The sequence below is a fragment of the Megalops cyprinoides genome, chromosome 9 (genome assembly GCF_013368585.1).
Source record: "Megalops cyprinoides isolate fMegCyp1 chromosome 9, fMegCyp1.pri, whole genome shotgun sequence".
Lineage (NCBI taxonomy): Eukaryota > Metazoa > Chordata > Actinopteri > Elopiformes > Megalopidae > Megalops > Megalops cyprinoides.
This window is the reverse complement of record NC_050591.1, coordinates 25,823,801-25,840,221: the sequence shown is the minus strand read 5'-3', so window position 1 is coordinate 25,840,221 and position 16,421 is coordinate 25,823,801. Positions and strand designations below refer to the sequence as shown.

The window sequence follows — 16,421 nt, the reverse complement described above, 5'->3', positions numbered from 1 at the left end:
ATGATGTTAACAGACGCTGTTAAACACTTTTTGATGAAACACAACATTAAATTAAACAAAGGGAATTTGGTATATGTAAATGCTTCACAACTAAATACACATATTGAAAACTATATTTTGAGTTAGTTTTTTTTTTTTGCTTTTCAGTATAATTATACAGCATCTTTGTGTATTATTGAAATTTGATAATAACCTGTTTTAACAGCAGGACTGATTTTTCATTCATTTGTTTTAAAATCAGGAATAATTATAGCATAATGTCAGCCTTTTTATATTGAAGAATTCTGAGATTTAACTACACAAACTAGCAGTATTAGTGATTACAGAGCGGGGAACAGATCCAAGGAAATGTAAGTGTGTCAAATAATCCATAATGAAAGTTTTGTAAATAAAAGTGTTCTTACAGTATACTGGTGTCCTCATTTATGCTCATGCATACATATCATGACATTCAGCATTAATTTCCAGTTCTGTGTCCTTTTTACATCATCAATAGAGCCATTATGATGATGAAGTCACTTTAGGATAATTGGTATGGTCATAATAAAAGTCATTTTAAGCAACCCAAGTGCCATTAGACACAGACAACATGCATAGGCCTAAGCTCCTTTTTTAGCATCCAAATTGCAAAATCTAGCACCTGTATACATTTATTATCTGCACACTGGATATTCATTAACTGAAATAAAGTATTGCTATATTGCATAGGCAATGCACACACCTCTAGATCCATGAAAACTGAGTTGGACAATTATGAGTTAAACAATGACATAAGCTGGATTTCTGATGCAATACCCATCAATTACCTGTAGTTGTCTGAGAAAAATAAAGTTTAAGTTAAAGCAGTGCTTTTATGCAAACTAGGGGATTCAGTTTTCAGTGTTGCAACTGAGGTTAAGCTTGACATGCAGATGATAGTTTTATTAATGGTCTTGGCATGTTGCAGTAGTGACCATGGTAGCATGGTAGCTTGGGAGAATGGTAGTTTGACATAGTTTGTGAATGTGCATTTGGTCAGGGTCAATATGGTGTTGATGAAGCTGTGAGGTGTTTACAACTGACCAAGTGTATATAGGTAGTTATATTAGCTGATTTTTGCCTACAAAATCTACATACATGGCTGTACACAGCTGCACATTTTTGAACACATTCAGTTGTTGGACATGTTTAGCCAAGACATTTCTGACATTTCACTGGCACTTCACCGACAGTCCAAGAGGGTGCAGACACACATATGCTCTTCTCGAAATAACATGATAATAAATATAGCTTCTGCACACACCACAGTCAGCATGTAGAGCTTGCACAGACATGAGCTGGAGGAAGACAATAAGGGGCTGATTCAAACTTGAATTGCATGTGTGTAAACCCTGCTTAAATGTTATGTTGCACACTTCTGTTACAACTACACATTCAGACATGCACTGCTCAAAATAAGGGTGTATCTCTACATATTCTGACGTCACACTTGAGTCTCTTTTCTCTCTGCACTGATTGCAATCAGGAAAAGGTCAAAAAAGTCATTTGCTGCAGTGGACATTGTGAATTGTAGGAGTGAATAGTGACTGATCAGCAGATAGCGGGCCTAGACGACATTAGGTAGCTGATCCAAAGAGTAGCTCACATCATGAAGATTTCTTACATGGGCTACTCCCTGCAGGATGTCATTGTAATGGGAGTGATATTGCAACTAATATAGGGTGTCCTCATCTCAGATAAGTGCCTAGGCTTGGCTTACAGAGTCCTGGGGGTGACTGAGGTCAAATGTACAATAAGCACCCCTCAGAGCTTGCTAATGTGAATCCCTTTTCAGTCCATGCAGGCTGTGAGCAGGAGTCGTCGACCCTCCACTCTGGTGAAGCAGAGTTGGACTTAATGTAAACAATGGCAATTGGACAACCTAATCCTGTCACTTGCAACATCTAGAGCTGGTTTCTTGTAAACTGAATTTAAATTGGTTAAAGCTGTGCTCTAGGGGCTCCCAAGTAGCTCAGTGGTTAAGGTGCAAGCTTTGAGTGCAAGCTGATCTACTGGGGTTGATCCAAGTCTTACCTGCAGGGACCCCACAGTAGAGGAGAAAATTGGTTTTGTTCCACAGGGGATTAGGGTGGGTATGTTGGTGGAAGTTGCTAGTCGCACCACACTCAGGCATCTACGAAGAATTAATAGAGGCAAACAGTCAAAAACGCATTACAAAAGCAATACTGAAGTTGAAAAACAGTAATAATCCAAGAGATGTTAAATAAAGATAAATGAACACCTTAGTTAAAACACTCAATGTGAATTAGGTACTATTTCTTAGGGCAGCATTAATGCATGTGCATTTATTTGTCACTGTTGTGTGGCAAATGAGAAACTACGAGAAAATATTAGTATCCACACATTAAAGTTCCTATCAGATTTTAATGGATCTCTATTGTGCAGAACAAACCAACAACTATTTGTCCACTCATGGTTGTGATTATTTACACACTAGAGGGAAGGTGTAAAGCTTCTTGTAAATGATTCTCTTATTAATCACACAGAACAATGAAAATCAAACTCAAGCTTGTGACTGGAGCTTATGAAAAATATTTTTTTTCAAATTTACACTTACGATCAATCATATGGTCTGACAGTCATTTTGGTGCAGGCAAACAATTCATAAACCTCATGATTTTATCTTCTGACCAGAGTTGAATAAAACATGGCATATATGTTTTAATATGTGCTTTTATTTCAACTTTGTTGTTCCTTTAGACGTAGGCAGAAAATAAAATATATAATGCATTCCTACTATTTACCTGGCCTCCATGGTTAATGCTTGCAGCTATATTTTCTCATCTTACTTACACCATAATTTAATTAATCCTTGGGGGGTGTATGCTCCCTCAGACAGTCTATAAAATAGAAACACTGCACCCCATAGAAACACCCTACCCCAATGGCCAACAACACATGGAGAAGAATATAAATCTGTACACCCTATCAGTAATTTCATACGAGAAGAGTTCAGTAACGGTAAGGTTCCCTCATGGAGCAGAGGAATTTTCAATTAACTGTAGTAGCATGTTTGTGTTTAACTGTTTCAAACATAAAATTAAGCTGTCTGCAAAGACTGTTCTCTTTTTAAAATAGTTTTTTTAAATGAATTTTTGCAGATAATGTTTTAAACACAGAACTCCAATCATACCAGGCATTAATGAAAGGGAGAGTTCAGTATGGGTTCTTTGGGTTTGAACTGAAAGGGGCACTATTTTTAGAGGACCAACACATGAAAAGTAAACCAAATTGCACTTTGCATGCATGCAGTTCCCAGCTAGTTAGTTTACTCTGTGTTTCAGATTTATCTGCAGTGTTCTCAACTGTTTCTTTCCCTTAGGAAAAACGGTACCTCACAATGAGCCAGACCTCACTGAATGTGACGTTGATGTTCACTGCATTTGGATATCCCCGTTCACTCAATTACTTATTTTTCGCTTTTACTCTTTTGGTGTATCTTACTTCAGTTTTTGCAAACGTTTTCCTGATGCTGATTATCTATTTAGAATCTAGCCTCCACAAGCCCATGTACATATTTTTGTTCAACTTGGCAATAAATGGACTGATAGGAAGTTCTACGGTCTGGCCAAAAATCATGGACTATCTTCTCTCAGACACTAAAGAAAGCTCCCTTGAGGATTGCCTGATTCAGGCATTTTGGACCAACTTCTACGGAGGTTCTGCATACACTATTTTAACACTAATGGCTTATGACAGATATGTCTCCATTTGCAAACCTTTGCAATACCACAGCATCATGACTCCCACTAAAGTGAAGCAACTGTTGACTGTTGCATACATCTTTCCTGGCTTCTCTATATCCATTCAGGTATATCTAATTTCAAGACTCCCAATGTGCAGTTATACCATTCACAAGCTGTTCTGTGATAACCTGGCAATTGCTAATCTATCATGTGTAACAAGTAATCTGGTTAACCTGCATGGTTTATATGTCATTGTAGCTCTAGTAGTCTTGCCTTTATGTGTAGTACTGCTTTCTTATGTCAAGATACTTCTTGTGAGCTTGAAAACCTCAAAGGAAGCACAAAAGAAAGCTCTAAATACATGTACTCCTCACTTAATCACTTTCATTAATTTCTCCCTGGCTTCTCTCTTCTCTGTCATTTATAATAGATTCAGCCTGTATCTGCCTAGAGAGATTAATGTATTCATGTCAGTGCACTTCGTCTTGGTCCCTCCTCTGTTACATCCAATTATATATGGAATCAGAACTCAGGAGATCAGGAAATGTCTTACGAAAATAATAAGAAAAAGGAGAATTTTGCAGGATCTTTTGATATTTTTTACATTTTTGAAACCAGATAATATGCATTAAATGATGTTAAAAGTTGCTGTCACTTTTTGATGGAACAAATGATTTAAACAAAGAAAATTAAGTAAAATTGAGATTCCTGGACAGAAATTCCTGATTGAGATTCCTGGACAGAAACGTAGATGTCACCGTATTTGGGCTGAGGAACATTTAAATTCCTTGGCTAAGCCAAACATTTTATGTATCCAAATGTAATGTTGTTCATCTCCAGACAGAGAGAAGTCAGCAGTCTGTTTTAGCGTGTCACTACTGACTTTTATTGGCTGTGGCCACACTGTGGCAAAGGCCCCCACAAAGCAAAAGACTGGAGCCGTTTCAGCCAGTAATATTCCCGTCAACCATTAAGCACTCCATAAACACACAAATCCACAAAATTCAACAGGGAAAATGTTATTTCAGCCCAGGACAGGAAATTAAGATCCAGCTGTAAAGCCAATCTTGCCATGTTTTCCTGATTCTCTTAGTCTGTCTGCCATTTGAAATATTACATACCTACTTCAAATTGAAAGTAGGCACAGAGGCAGATAGCTTTTGTACGGTTTTGTCATCTGATCTCAAAATACTTTACAGTTGCAAGAAATTCACTGTAAGTTATAAACACTGTACATATACAACACAGTCACTGTGATATGTATACACTTCACAACTAAATATACAAATTGAAAACTAAATATATTTTTGCTGTTTTTTTTTTTTTTTTTACTTTTCAGTATAACTGCACAGCCCCCCCCCCCCTTTAATTTTAAAATCAGGAAAAATTTTAGTGTAATGCCAGAATTTTAATATTAGAATATCCTGAGATTTAACTGTACTAACAAGCAGTATTCGTGACTCCTGGGTACAGAGTGGGAAACAGAACCAAGGTAATAGAAGTGTCAAATAATCCATGATTAAAGTTTTGTAAATAAAAGTGTTCTCACGGTAAATGGGTGTCCTGATTCATGTTCATGTATGCATATCATGACATTCAGTATTAATTTCCAATTCTACTGTATGTCATTTCCACACTATTGATAGAGTCATTATGATGATGGTGATGATGATGATAATGTCACTTCAATATTGTTTGTATTATATAATAAAAAAGTCATTTTAACTAACCGAAGTGGCATTTGATACACATGACAGCATGCATAGGTCTAAGTACCTTTTTAATATCCAAATTGCAAAACATAGTACCTGTACAAATTTATGTTCATTATCATTAACAGAAATAATGTGCATTAACAGAAATAAACTATCATGAATTGTAGGAGTAAGCGGTGATGGACCAGTATACATGGGGCCTAGACAATATCAGGTGGCTGGTTGCATTTAAACTAAATTTAAACTGATTTAATTTGCAATCTAGGGGTTCCCAGGTAGCTGAGTGGTTAAGGTGTTAGTTTTGAGTAAAAGCTGAACTCTATTCTGCCAACTGGGAGCCAACAGTAGCAGATCAAACTGGCTTTGCTCCACAGGGGATAAGGGTTGGCATACTGGTGGAACTTGCTAGCCTCAGTTGCTATAGAAGGGTTGCATGTACATTTTTAATATAAAACTAAAAACGACAATTTTAAAATAGCACAGTCCTGCAATCAACACTTTTAAACAATAACCTTTAAAAATCTGCACAATTACACCAAGCACTCATACAGCTGCACACACAGGGGGAGGACTCTACCATCCGACATGTATTCTCACAAAGACTTAACATCTATTTGAAGAGTTCATTTGCAAAAACAGATATCTCCATTTTTATTAATTTTCATAAACCATTTTTTTATTGTGCATTCCGGGTAATATCAATCAAACTGCAATTGGGTTGTTTTGATTAAGTAAAAACAACTCAGCAAAACACAGGTAACTTACAAAATTAAACTTTATTGAATTTTTTTTTTTTTTTTACTATTATTATTATTTGAAGTTTGTTTTTTGGCAAAAGCAGATAACTCCACATTTCATGTTTCAGAGTTAAACAAAGGCATGTAATGGATGTAAGTTTCTTTTAAGAATTATCCACAACATAATCATAGACATTTAGCAATATTCAATACTTACAAAAAATTCTCATAAATGACGCTTTGCAGACAGGAATTTGTTTTGTGTTTTGCTGGATTATCCACTTTAGGTCTTCGCTGTTTAACTGACATGATATCCATGTAAGACAACAGAGTGGCATCATGTTTTACTTTATCCGTTGTGGAATAAAGCACTCGGTTTATCTTGGTTAACTCATCGGTAGACAGTGCAGACGCCTGACAAACTTTTTCTGAGTTGTGTTTACAGCAATGGAGGGAACTTTTCCCTGACCGCTATAACGCGCTTTTTCGCGACGTCACGTAGCTTTCAGCTTTCCTCTTCTTTTTTACGCCCTGAAGGAGATACCATCACGGACTCTTCACTTTCGTCAAAATTATTAATCTTTAAAGATGACTTTGAGCCAAAGTTACACCGAAACACTCTTTCAGACTGCAAATCTCCGGCTGAACAGAGCCGCAGCCATGTTGCACCACCTAACCTGAATACTGCGCGGAGTGCGCGTTGATTTTCTGAACGAATTTATCGGGTTGTGTTCGCGAACAGCACTGGCGTTTGACGTTTTCTGCTGTAAAACGTGAACTTGCAATGCCTTAACAATGGACAATAACGGCATTTGTGACAAAACGTACTTAGGGTTCAGAATGTGCTGTGTGTTAAGAATAACTCACGACAGCCAGTTCGTTTTTTTAAAGGATTGCGTTTATCGTTTTTTTTTTTTTTTTTTTTGCAAATGAACTCTTCATTTGTAATCTATATATAACTGGATGAATGTGGACTATGTCTTGCTCATGAACTGTGAAATGATGAATGGAATAAAATACACATAAATTTGGATAGTCAGGGCAGTATGCTAATGGTTAATGCAATCTATTATCAGCTGAATTCCTCACCTATGGGATAAAACTAAACTGCATAATAGATATTTCTAATAAAAATTTTACTTTGGCAGTGTTTATAAAAGAAACATTTCAAACTCACAGTAAAACTATGACACCATGCCAGAAAATCAGCAAAAAGGCCATTAGAAGCACTAGTTAACAACTTCCCAATGTTACTTCCTCCTATTTATAGTGCTTCTGATTGGTTGGCTAACAAGCAATCATTTCCCCAGGGACCAAGAGCCACACCCCATTACAATTACGAAAGGACACAAATGTCTTATCAAGAGGTTATAATGCTTTATGAAGCATCTTGATATCCCAGGGAGGAATTTGAACAGTGTTATTATATATACTCACATATAGCATACATATATAAAAATGATAATCCGCACATATATGTGATATGTGCTCATCATAAAATTCAACTAATCAGTTGTATGACGACACACATTTATTTATTTATCCTTATTATCACCAGAAGCCCCATTGTGAAACTATGAGAAAATACTATTACCCACACACTAAAGTTCCTCTAAAGACCTTAGCAGATATCTATTGTGCAGAAGAAACCAATGACTATTTGTCCACTCATGGTTGTGATTAGTTACTCACTAGACAGAAGGTGTAAAGCTTCTTGTAAATGATTCTCTTATTAAGCACACAGAACAACGAAAAACAAATTCATGTTGTGAATGGAGCTTATGAAAAATAATCAAAATGTACACTTATAAGATCGATCATATGGTTTGACAGTCATTTTGTGGCAGGCAAACAATTGATAAACCACATGATTTTGTCTCCAGAGTTGAATAATACATGGCATAGAGATGTGCTTTTATTTCAGCTTTGTTTTCCCTTTAGACATAGGCAGCAAATAAAAGATATAATGCATTCCTACTATTTACTTGGCCTCCATGGTTGATGCTTGCAGCTATATTTTCTCATCTTAATTAGACCATAATGTAATTAATCCTTGGGGGTGCATGCTCCCTCAGACAGTCTATAAAGTAGAAACAAGGTATGTGACAGAAACACTCTACCCCAATGGCCAACAACACATAGAGAAGAATGTAAATTTATACTTCCTATCAGCAGTTTCATACGAGAAGAGTTCAGCAACGGTAAGGTTTCCTCATGGAGTGGAGGAATTGTCAATTAACTGCTGTAGCATGTTTGTGTTTAACTGTTTTATATATAAAATTAAGCTGAATGCAAAGATTGTTCTCTTTTTAAATTGTTTTTTTTTTTTTTTTGATGTTGAGAAATTGTTAATGAATCAGCCTAATATGCTTGTGTTTAACTGTTTTAATTGAGCTTACTAGATAGATTGTTCTTTTCTTAAAATTGCATTTTAAATTAATATGTAATGATAATAAAATATTTAATGCAATAATGTTTTAACCACAGAACTCCAGTCATTCCAGACATCAACAAAAAGGGAGAGGTCAGTATTCTGTTCTTTAGTTCTTTAGATTTGAATTGAAAGGGGCAACATTTTTAGTGGACCAACACATGCAAAGTAAACCAAATTGCACGTGTAGTCCCCAGGTTATGTATCACTCAACATAAAAAAAAAATATCTGAATGTAAAAAATCAGATGCATAGCACACATCAAAGAACTTACTGCATTTATTTATCTACTGTGAACTTACTGCTTTTTATAAGGTAGTCAGAGTGAATAAACAGTACAGTATGAAAGCACCAATGTAAGGTTGATAGGGGTTACTCATAAATCTGCTGTTTAAGAGTAAATTCAAAGTTACATAAAATCAGTTATTGTGCTTTCCAGAACATAAACTTTGTGTAACCATCTGTACGAGTGTGGTTGTGGTACATTCTGTGCTTCAAAGTTTAAGGGTAAGCGATTTCACCGATTTCAGCAATGTAAAGATAAGGTAGATCTTTGTACATGAAGATACAGATTTTAGGACCGTTTTTCAAACAACGGTGTAAAATGGTAAATGCTTATTTCTGTAAAAATGAAGAATTAAGAATATAATTAGACTTAAACCAGCATTTTTATTAAAAGTTAGACTAGAATAAGCCAACCTTGATTGACCAGTGCATTGTATTTTTAAGATTTATACAAAAGGACAAATGTCCTGAAGTGATCAGTTTACTCTGTGTTTCAGATTTATCTTCAGTGTTCAATCTTCATCTCAGCTGTATTTTGTTCAATGATTTCTTTTCCTTAGGAAAACTGTATCATCACAATGAGCCAGTCCTCATTGAATGTCACTTTGATGTTCACTGCATATGGATCTCCCCGTCCTCTCAATTACTTATTTTTCACTTTTACTCTTTTGGTGTATCTTACCTCAGTTTTTGCAAACATTTTTCTGATGCTGGTTATCTATGTAGAATCTAGCCTCCACAAGCCCATGTACATATTTTTATTCAACTTGGCAATAAATGGATTGATTGGAAGTTCTGCTGTCTGTCCAAAAATCATGGACCATCTTCTCTCAGACATTCAACAAAGCTCCCTTGAGGATTGCCTGATTCAGGTGTTTTGGATCAATGTCTATGGAACAGGTGCATACACAATTTTAACAGTGATGGCATATGACAGGTATGTCTCCATTTGCAAGCCTTTGCAATACCACAGCATCATGACTCCCACTAAAGTGAAGCAACTGTTGGCTGTTGTGAATTTCTTTCCTGTCTCCTCTATAACCTTTCAAGTGTATCTAACATCAAGACTCCCAATGTGCAGTTATACCATTCACAAGCTTTTCTGTGATAACCTGGCAGTTGTCAATCTTTCCTGTATAAAAAGTGCTCTGGTTAATTTGTATGGTATATGTGTAATTATAGGTCTAGTTGTGTTGCCTGCATGTGTTGTAGCGCTGTCTTATGTCAAGATTCTAACTGTGAGCTTGAAAACGTCAAAGGAAGCACAGAAAAAAGCTCTGAGTACATGTACTCCTCACTTAATCACGTTCATCAATTTCTCCCTGGCTACTCTCTTCTCTGTCATTTATAATCGAATTAATTTGCATTTACCAGGTGAGATAAATATACTTATGTCCCTGCATTTCGTCCTCATTCCCCCTCTATTACATCCAATTATTTATGGAATCAGAACTCAGGAAATTAGGAAATGCGTTGTAAAAATAATAAGAAAACAGAGAGTTTTTGCAGGATCATTTGACATTTTTGTTTAAATTTCAGATCCTATCAGCAACCAGCTATAACATTAAAAACTGCTGTCCAAGAATGTTAAATTTGGTTTATTTTTTAGCCAAATGAAAGTAACAATTGGTGCCATACATACATGTTATTAGACTGTACAGAATTTAGGCTCCTGAACTTTGTATTTTTTGAGAAGAATCAAATGATCCCTGATGGTCATCAACCAGAACCAAGAACCAGACCAACACCAAATGATTTTGTGTATCTCTATTGGCTGAGGTTGCATTTATTTATCTGCTATGTCAAACAGTACCCAGTCCACAACATGTGGCAGTGTAACACTTATTTCAGCCACTATTGCTTCTATCAAGCGCTACATTACAAACAATAGAACAATGTCATAATGACCTCAGTGCCACTCTAAGAGGGCACCTTTTCACCAGGGCAAACTATTTCTACTAGACATAAAAGATGTAGGCAATGCAGCTAACCTTTCTCTCTTATCCTGTCTTTCTTGTGAATGTTATCATTGGGCTCAGTTTGGCACAATGATAAATTACATTGCATTGTGTATATTACTTTTTTATTTATTTATTTATTTGTTTTACTTTTATCTAATTTTGCTTCACAGAAGATGTAAATTTAACTTCTCATCAAAAACAAAATAGAACATGCCACATGTAGAGCAATTAATGTATTTTTTCTGCTTTTAACTAGCTTGTTCATCTTTGCTCTGCCAAATATCTGGTTATGTCTATATGAACAACTGAATACTTTTTTTCTTTTGTGCAATACCAGCATTCATTGTACAGACAAACAGTATTAGTGACTACAATGTAACAGGCTGTATATGTATGTTTGTCAAAGAAAATATACCATTAAGGTTTTCACTAATGTGTTTAGTCTCTTGGTTGTATTTTGAGTCTTGGAATCTTAATTAATAATCAGAATATTCCTATAATTTATTTATCATTGTAAATAAAGAAAAATGAGGAAGGTTGCACACTCCCTTGCTCTAATTTACATTAGATACTAATCTAATGTGTCACTGCAAGCAGATGTCACAAAAACGTGGTAAAGTGGTACCCTCTTTCTTTTGCCCCATTTCATAGAGTTAGTAACACTAGTCTGACACTGTGTTTTCACCTGTTATCATCTGAAATTAATATTTGCATTGAACATTTGGGCACCTTTACCTAAAAACCAGTAGCAGAAACTTCTGTAGTTCCACTTTATGAAGTTAGTTCCATCTTAAAACTCTTACAAACAGAATGTAAAATTAAAAATGTCATGTCTGGAATATGATGGGTCAAATGGTCTCATGTATTCAAGTAATAATTACATAAAATCATACCCAAATAAAACATACTTTCTTTCCACTTATACAGGGCAGCCATTATAATATGTGAGAGTTTCACATCCTTGGATGAAGTGGATGAACAAGACAGTAAAGGATGAACATTTTTGAGGGTTTCTTGAAAATGCAATCATGTGCTGGTATCATTGTACACAGCTAGAGGGGTGCTTTTCCTCCCTTTTTTACTGTGATTTTGTAATTGGAGCTACATGATTTGCCGTGATACACACACACTGGTGCAGTGAGCATTGAGCGAGGAACATTAGCCCCTTCAATAAATTCCCTCATGACGCCAACAGTTATTTTTTAACACAAGTCACACAGCATACTACAGTACTAGCTGGGGGAATGGCACAGGTCTCGTTGATGATAACTTGCTGGATGAAATGCTTTCATCCAGTGGTTTTAGAGGAGTTCCCTGTGATGATTGTGATGATGCAGTACATCTGTACTGTATATTCAGTAAAATATACAGTCTTTTCGAGTCTGCCAGATAACACAACACATTTGTGTTCACTATAGTACTATAGTAATGTTCATTATAATACAAAGTTTGGATATTACACAGGTCACCACCCAAAAAATAACACACTGTATTTTTTACAACACAAATGATAACAAATCTGGAAATATGCTGTGATACATATCCATATTGTCAGACAATCCAAGAATTTCTAAGGACATACAAACACTTTGAACTATGAGGGATGTAGTTTTTTCTAATATCCATACATTTCATGTCTGTCACATATCCATAAACAAAGTACATTCAGAAACTTGGCATCTGAAATTAAAAAGCATAGATATTACACGTGAAAAATCTTTATGATTCTAGTTTGGATTTAAGCAAAGTAGTCACCAAAAAGAGTTCTACAGTTTTTGTATGCATTGTAAATGTGAGTCAAAAAAGCTAGAAAGCTTTCCTAGAAAGCAAAGTTATGATTTCCATGTTGTCCACAAGTGTGATGAGCCGCCTAGACTGTGTTGGATTCTTTTTCCATGATTTGAACCAACTGGGTCAGCTCTTTCAGTGTCACTAGTTTTAATAAAATGCTTACTCATAAGAAAGTTACTGTCACTAGAAAGGACATCATTTCCAACAGTGAGATGCCATAGACGGTAGTTAACTAGTGTTATTTTATTATTAATTATTTAAATGGCTGCCCACAGCAGAGTTACTCCAGCTGTGTTCACTGTGCCTTATCATAGGAAATGTCATTGTCACACAGATGTCTGAATTGTCAATGGTCTGAACCAATTGTGTCAGCTCTTTCATGGCTCTGTGCTCTTTTTCCATTAGCAACTGATTGGGAAAGCTTGATCATTATACAATGATATTACCTTTCATATGACAGTGTTACAGTATAGTGTGCATCAATTAAACTCAGATTTTATTTGTGCTTATAGAACACCATATAGCACCAACCATTATTTGCAAGTATTTATATACATATGCGGGCATATGTAACCGATGATCATTGTTAGAGTAGCCAAATCACACTGGATGAGCCAAACGTTTATTAATGAATGTGTCAATAGAGAATATTGTGCCATGTTGAAAGAAAGTAAACAGGGTTATCAAAAGGGGTGAAGTGGTTCAAATGTAAAATATATCTACATGTGAAACTCAGTTTGCTATGTTTATTTTCATTGGGTTTTGCCTGTCTAGTTACAAACCTTCTCCTACAGGGAAGGGTCACAGAGAGAAAACAGACTTCCAGTGAGTATCGATTTAGAATATGCATATCTTGGAAAACAGAAACAAACCCTCATTTGGAGCAGCGCACCCACATTTTGGTTAAACTCCACCCCAAGCACCTCCCACATAGAAGCTTAAGTGGCCCGTTTCTGAATATGGTAAGTAACAGGTGCATAACTCTCCACAGAAGCACTTCAGTGGGGTTTATGCTTGCGGATCTCAAGTCTGAATCAACCCCATATACTGGAAAATCTTAGAATACAGATTCTGGGAAATCCCCTCTGCAAATATTCCCTTACTAAAAGCAAAAAATTTGTAATAGGATATGCATCACGTATGTCTATCATATCCTGGAATCAGATCTTAACAAAACTTATGCTGGATACGTGACAAATTGTAAACATCAGGTGTACAGAACTAGGATTTTACATAGAAGAAACCTGTTCGTTTCCAGTCATATCTTATCATTTCAGAAAATGTGACCTTTGAAATACCAATATACACAAGAAGAAATCTCAGTAATCTAAGCATACCTTGTAAAATACATTCACTACTTTGACAGCTACTGAATTCTTACGTATTCAAGAACTCAGTGAATTCTTGCTTTCAGTGACTAGATGCCTATGGAGATCCTTTGATTGTAATGTGGCAACAACCTCAGGAATCCAACTGATTCAACTATGTCGTACTCTGATGGGAAAAAGTCAGCTGTGGCCTGATGCAGTGTACTCGCTGTGTTATAGTCAGCTGCTGCAAATCAAGGCTCATGTCGTCATTGTCTGGGCTATAGGGTTCAGCCTAGCTCAGACAAGCATTTTATCAACAGAGCCTCACAAGAGGACAGGGTCTCTTTTTCAGGACAGTCGTTTTCAGTTGCCATAGTGCTCATGCTCTCATGTATTCACTTTCCCAATGCCAAGTGTTGTATTTCTTTCAAATTAGTGACTATGGTATCTCAGTAGTCACTGAAGATTTCTTATGTACAGTGACAAAAAAGTAGCACTGTTATAAATTCTATATAAATTTTAAAGACTTCACCTATGGTACTTTGATTGCCTGCTGCTCAAATATATTGGTACTAATATCCACATTGAAATTTATTAACCTATACAAGAAAATGTAGTTATTCTGTTTAAAAGAGAATATAGAAGATAATGCGTGTTATACATGTGAAAACTTCAAACCTTTAGTCAAAGAAAAAACAAGACAAATATATGTGATCATCTGAGAACAAAAATGAAAAAAAGTCTTTAATCTGATACCAGACAATAGTTACCATAACATTAGATATGGGTTTATACTAATAATATAATACAATCAATTACATTACCTTCCTTACATATAGCCATACTGAAAGCAATATTAAATTAAATGAATAGCATAAAAACACATGAATAATAATTGTCATAACATACACAAAACTCACAACTTAAAAATACATCAGACATATTCAAAAGCCATGCTAATGAATGTGAGACCTGTCAAACTGAGAAAAGTTTAGAGAATCTTTGAGGGTAGAGAATTTTTTTGCATGCCTTTCTTATTTTGGTCATCCTAACACCATACACAATTGGATTAAACAGTGGAGTACACATCAAAAAATAGACAGATAAAATTGTGCGAACCACAGATGGAACATGTGCCATATTAAATCTGCTCTGCACAATTTCAAACATACAGCCAACCGAAAAGTTGAGTAATGACGCCAAGTGAGGAGTGCAGGTGTGCAAAGCTTTCTGTTGGGTTTCTTTGGAGGACTTTAAGCAAATGTTTAGAATTTTCGCATATGAATATGAAATTGGGATCAACGGCACAGCTACTGATAGCATCGTACCATAGAGCCCATATATGTTATTCACTGTGGTGTCTGAACAGGAAAGCTTGACTAACAGGTAATTGTCACAGTACACCTTGTGTATTACATTCCCACACAGCTGTAAACTCAAACTTAAAGAGAGCGTAATGGTGAATTTAATAAAAGAATACAGCCAACTAACGACAATTAACAAGTATACTCTAGTGTGGGTCATAATGTTGTTATATTGCAGAGGATAACAGATGGACACATACCTGTCAAATGACATGATTGCGAGATTGCAATATTCAACGGATCCATAGGTATATAAACAAAAAATCTGTACAGCACAGTAAGCCTTGGAAACTTCATGGGTGTCAGAAACTATATGCACCAACAGTGAGGGGAACAAGGCAGTGCTTCCGTACAACTCATTTACAGACAAATTGGACAGAAAGAGATACAAGGGTTCATGCAGGCTCCTGTCTACGAAGATCACTGCAATAAGGAGCACATTTGCAAAGATTATTGTAAAATACAATAAAGTTACAATGCTGAAATAAAAATACTTAATGTCTCCAATATCATGATATGCAGCCAGTATGAATGACACAATCTCAGTTGAGTTATTCATGGTCTTCACTGCTGAATTAGTGTCCTGTGAGAAAATTAATATGCAATAAGATGAAAATATTTTACATAGTGAATTCATTAGCAGTTCTACATACAAACTCGGCAATTGAATGGCATTATCTTGTTGCTTATGTACAGTATTACCCTTTGATGATAATCTTTACTGTAATGAAACTGACTGAAAAATAATTAGAAATTAATGTAATTGTAAATTATATGATACATTACCTGAAAGATACCTTCTTGAACCTGTAGACCTCCATTGTAATTCAGGCTGTTCCAGACATGAATCAGGTCAAGTAAACAATTTTAAGCTCAATCACATGAAGCAACTAGATGAGATTTTCAGTCACAGCATGCAGTAATATAGTATACTGCTTTAGCATTGGGAAGTTTAACTTTGTTTATGTTGAGGCAAGCATTTTAAAAACTGATATTTATTTAAACTGCTAATGGCAAAATGGATATCTAAGCATTCTGGCTGTCCTTGAAAAATGAGAGCAAATTTGTAAAGCCTTATATTCTTGAGGTATAAATGAGTGAC

At 35.6% G+C, this 16,421-nt stretch overlaps 3 protein-coding genes across 3 annotated transcripts; 2 read left to right on the top strand and 1 right to left on the bottom strand.

Annotated features, from left to right (window-relative positions):
* The first annotated feature begins 3,379 nt into the window (after window positions 1-3,379).
* Window positions 3,380-4,834, top strand: LOC118783721 (olfactory receptor 52E8-like). The gene is made up of 2 exons (XM_036537673.1): window positions 3,380-4,305; window positions 4,819-4,834. Exons 1-2 carry the CDS (start codon window positions 3,380-3,382, stop codon window positions 4,832-4,834), a joined length of 942 nt encoding a protein of 313 aa, XP_036393566.1.
* Window positions 4,835-9,471: 4,637 nt separating this feature from the next.
* On the top strand, window positions 9,472-10,425 carry LOC118783720 (olfactory receptor 52E2-like). Its single transcript, XM_036537672.1, has one exon. The coding sequence runs from the start codon at window positions 9,472-9,474 to the stop codon at window positions 10,423-10,425; it is 954 nt and encodes a 317-aa protein (XP_036393565.1).
* Window positions 10,426-14,930: 4,505 nt separating this feature from the next.
* Window positions 14,931-15,878, bottom strand: LOC118783719 (olfactory receptor 11A1-like). Its single transcript, XM_036537671.1, has one exon. The coding sequence runs from the start codon at window positions 15,876-15,878 to the stop codon at window positions 14,931-14,933; it is 948 nt and encodes a 315-aa protein (XP_036393564.1).
* Between the last annotated feature and the right edge of the window lie 543 nt (window positions 15,879-16,421).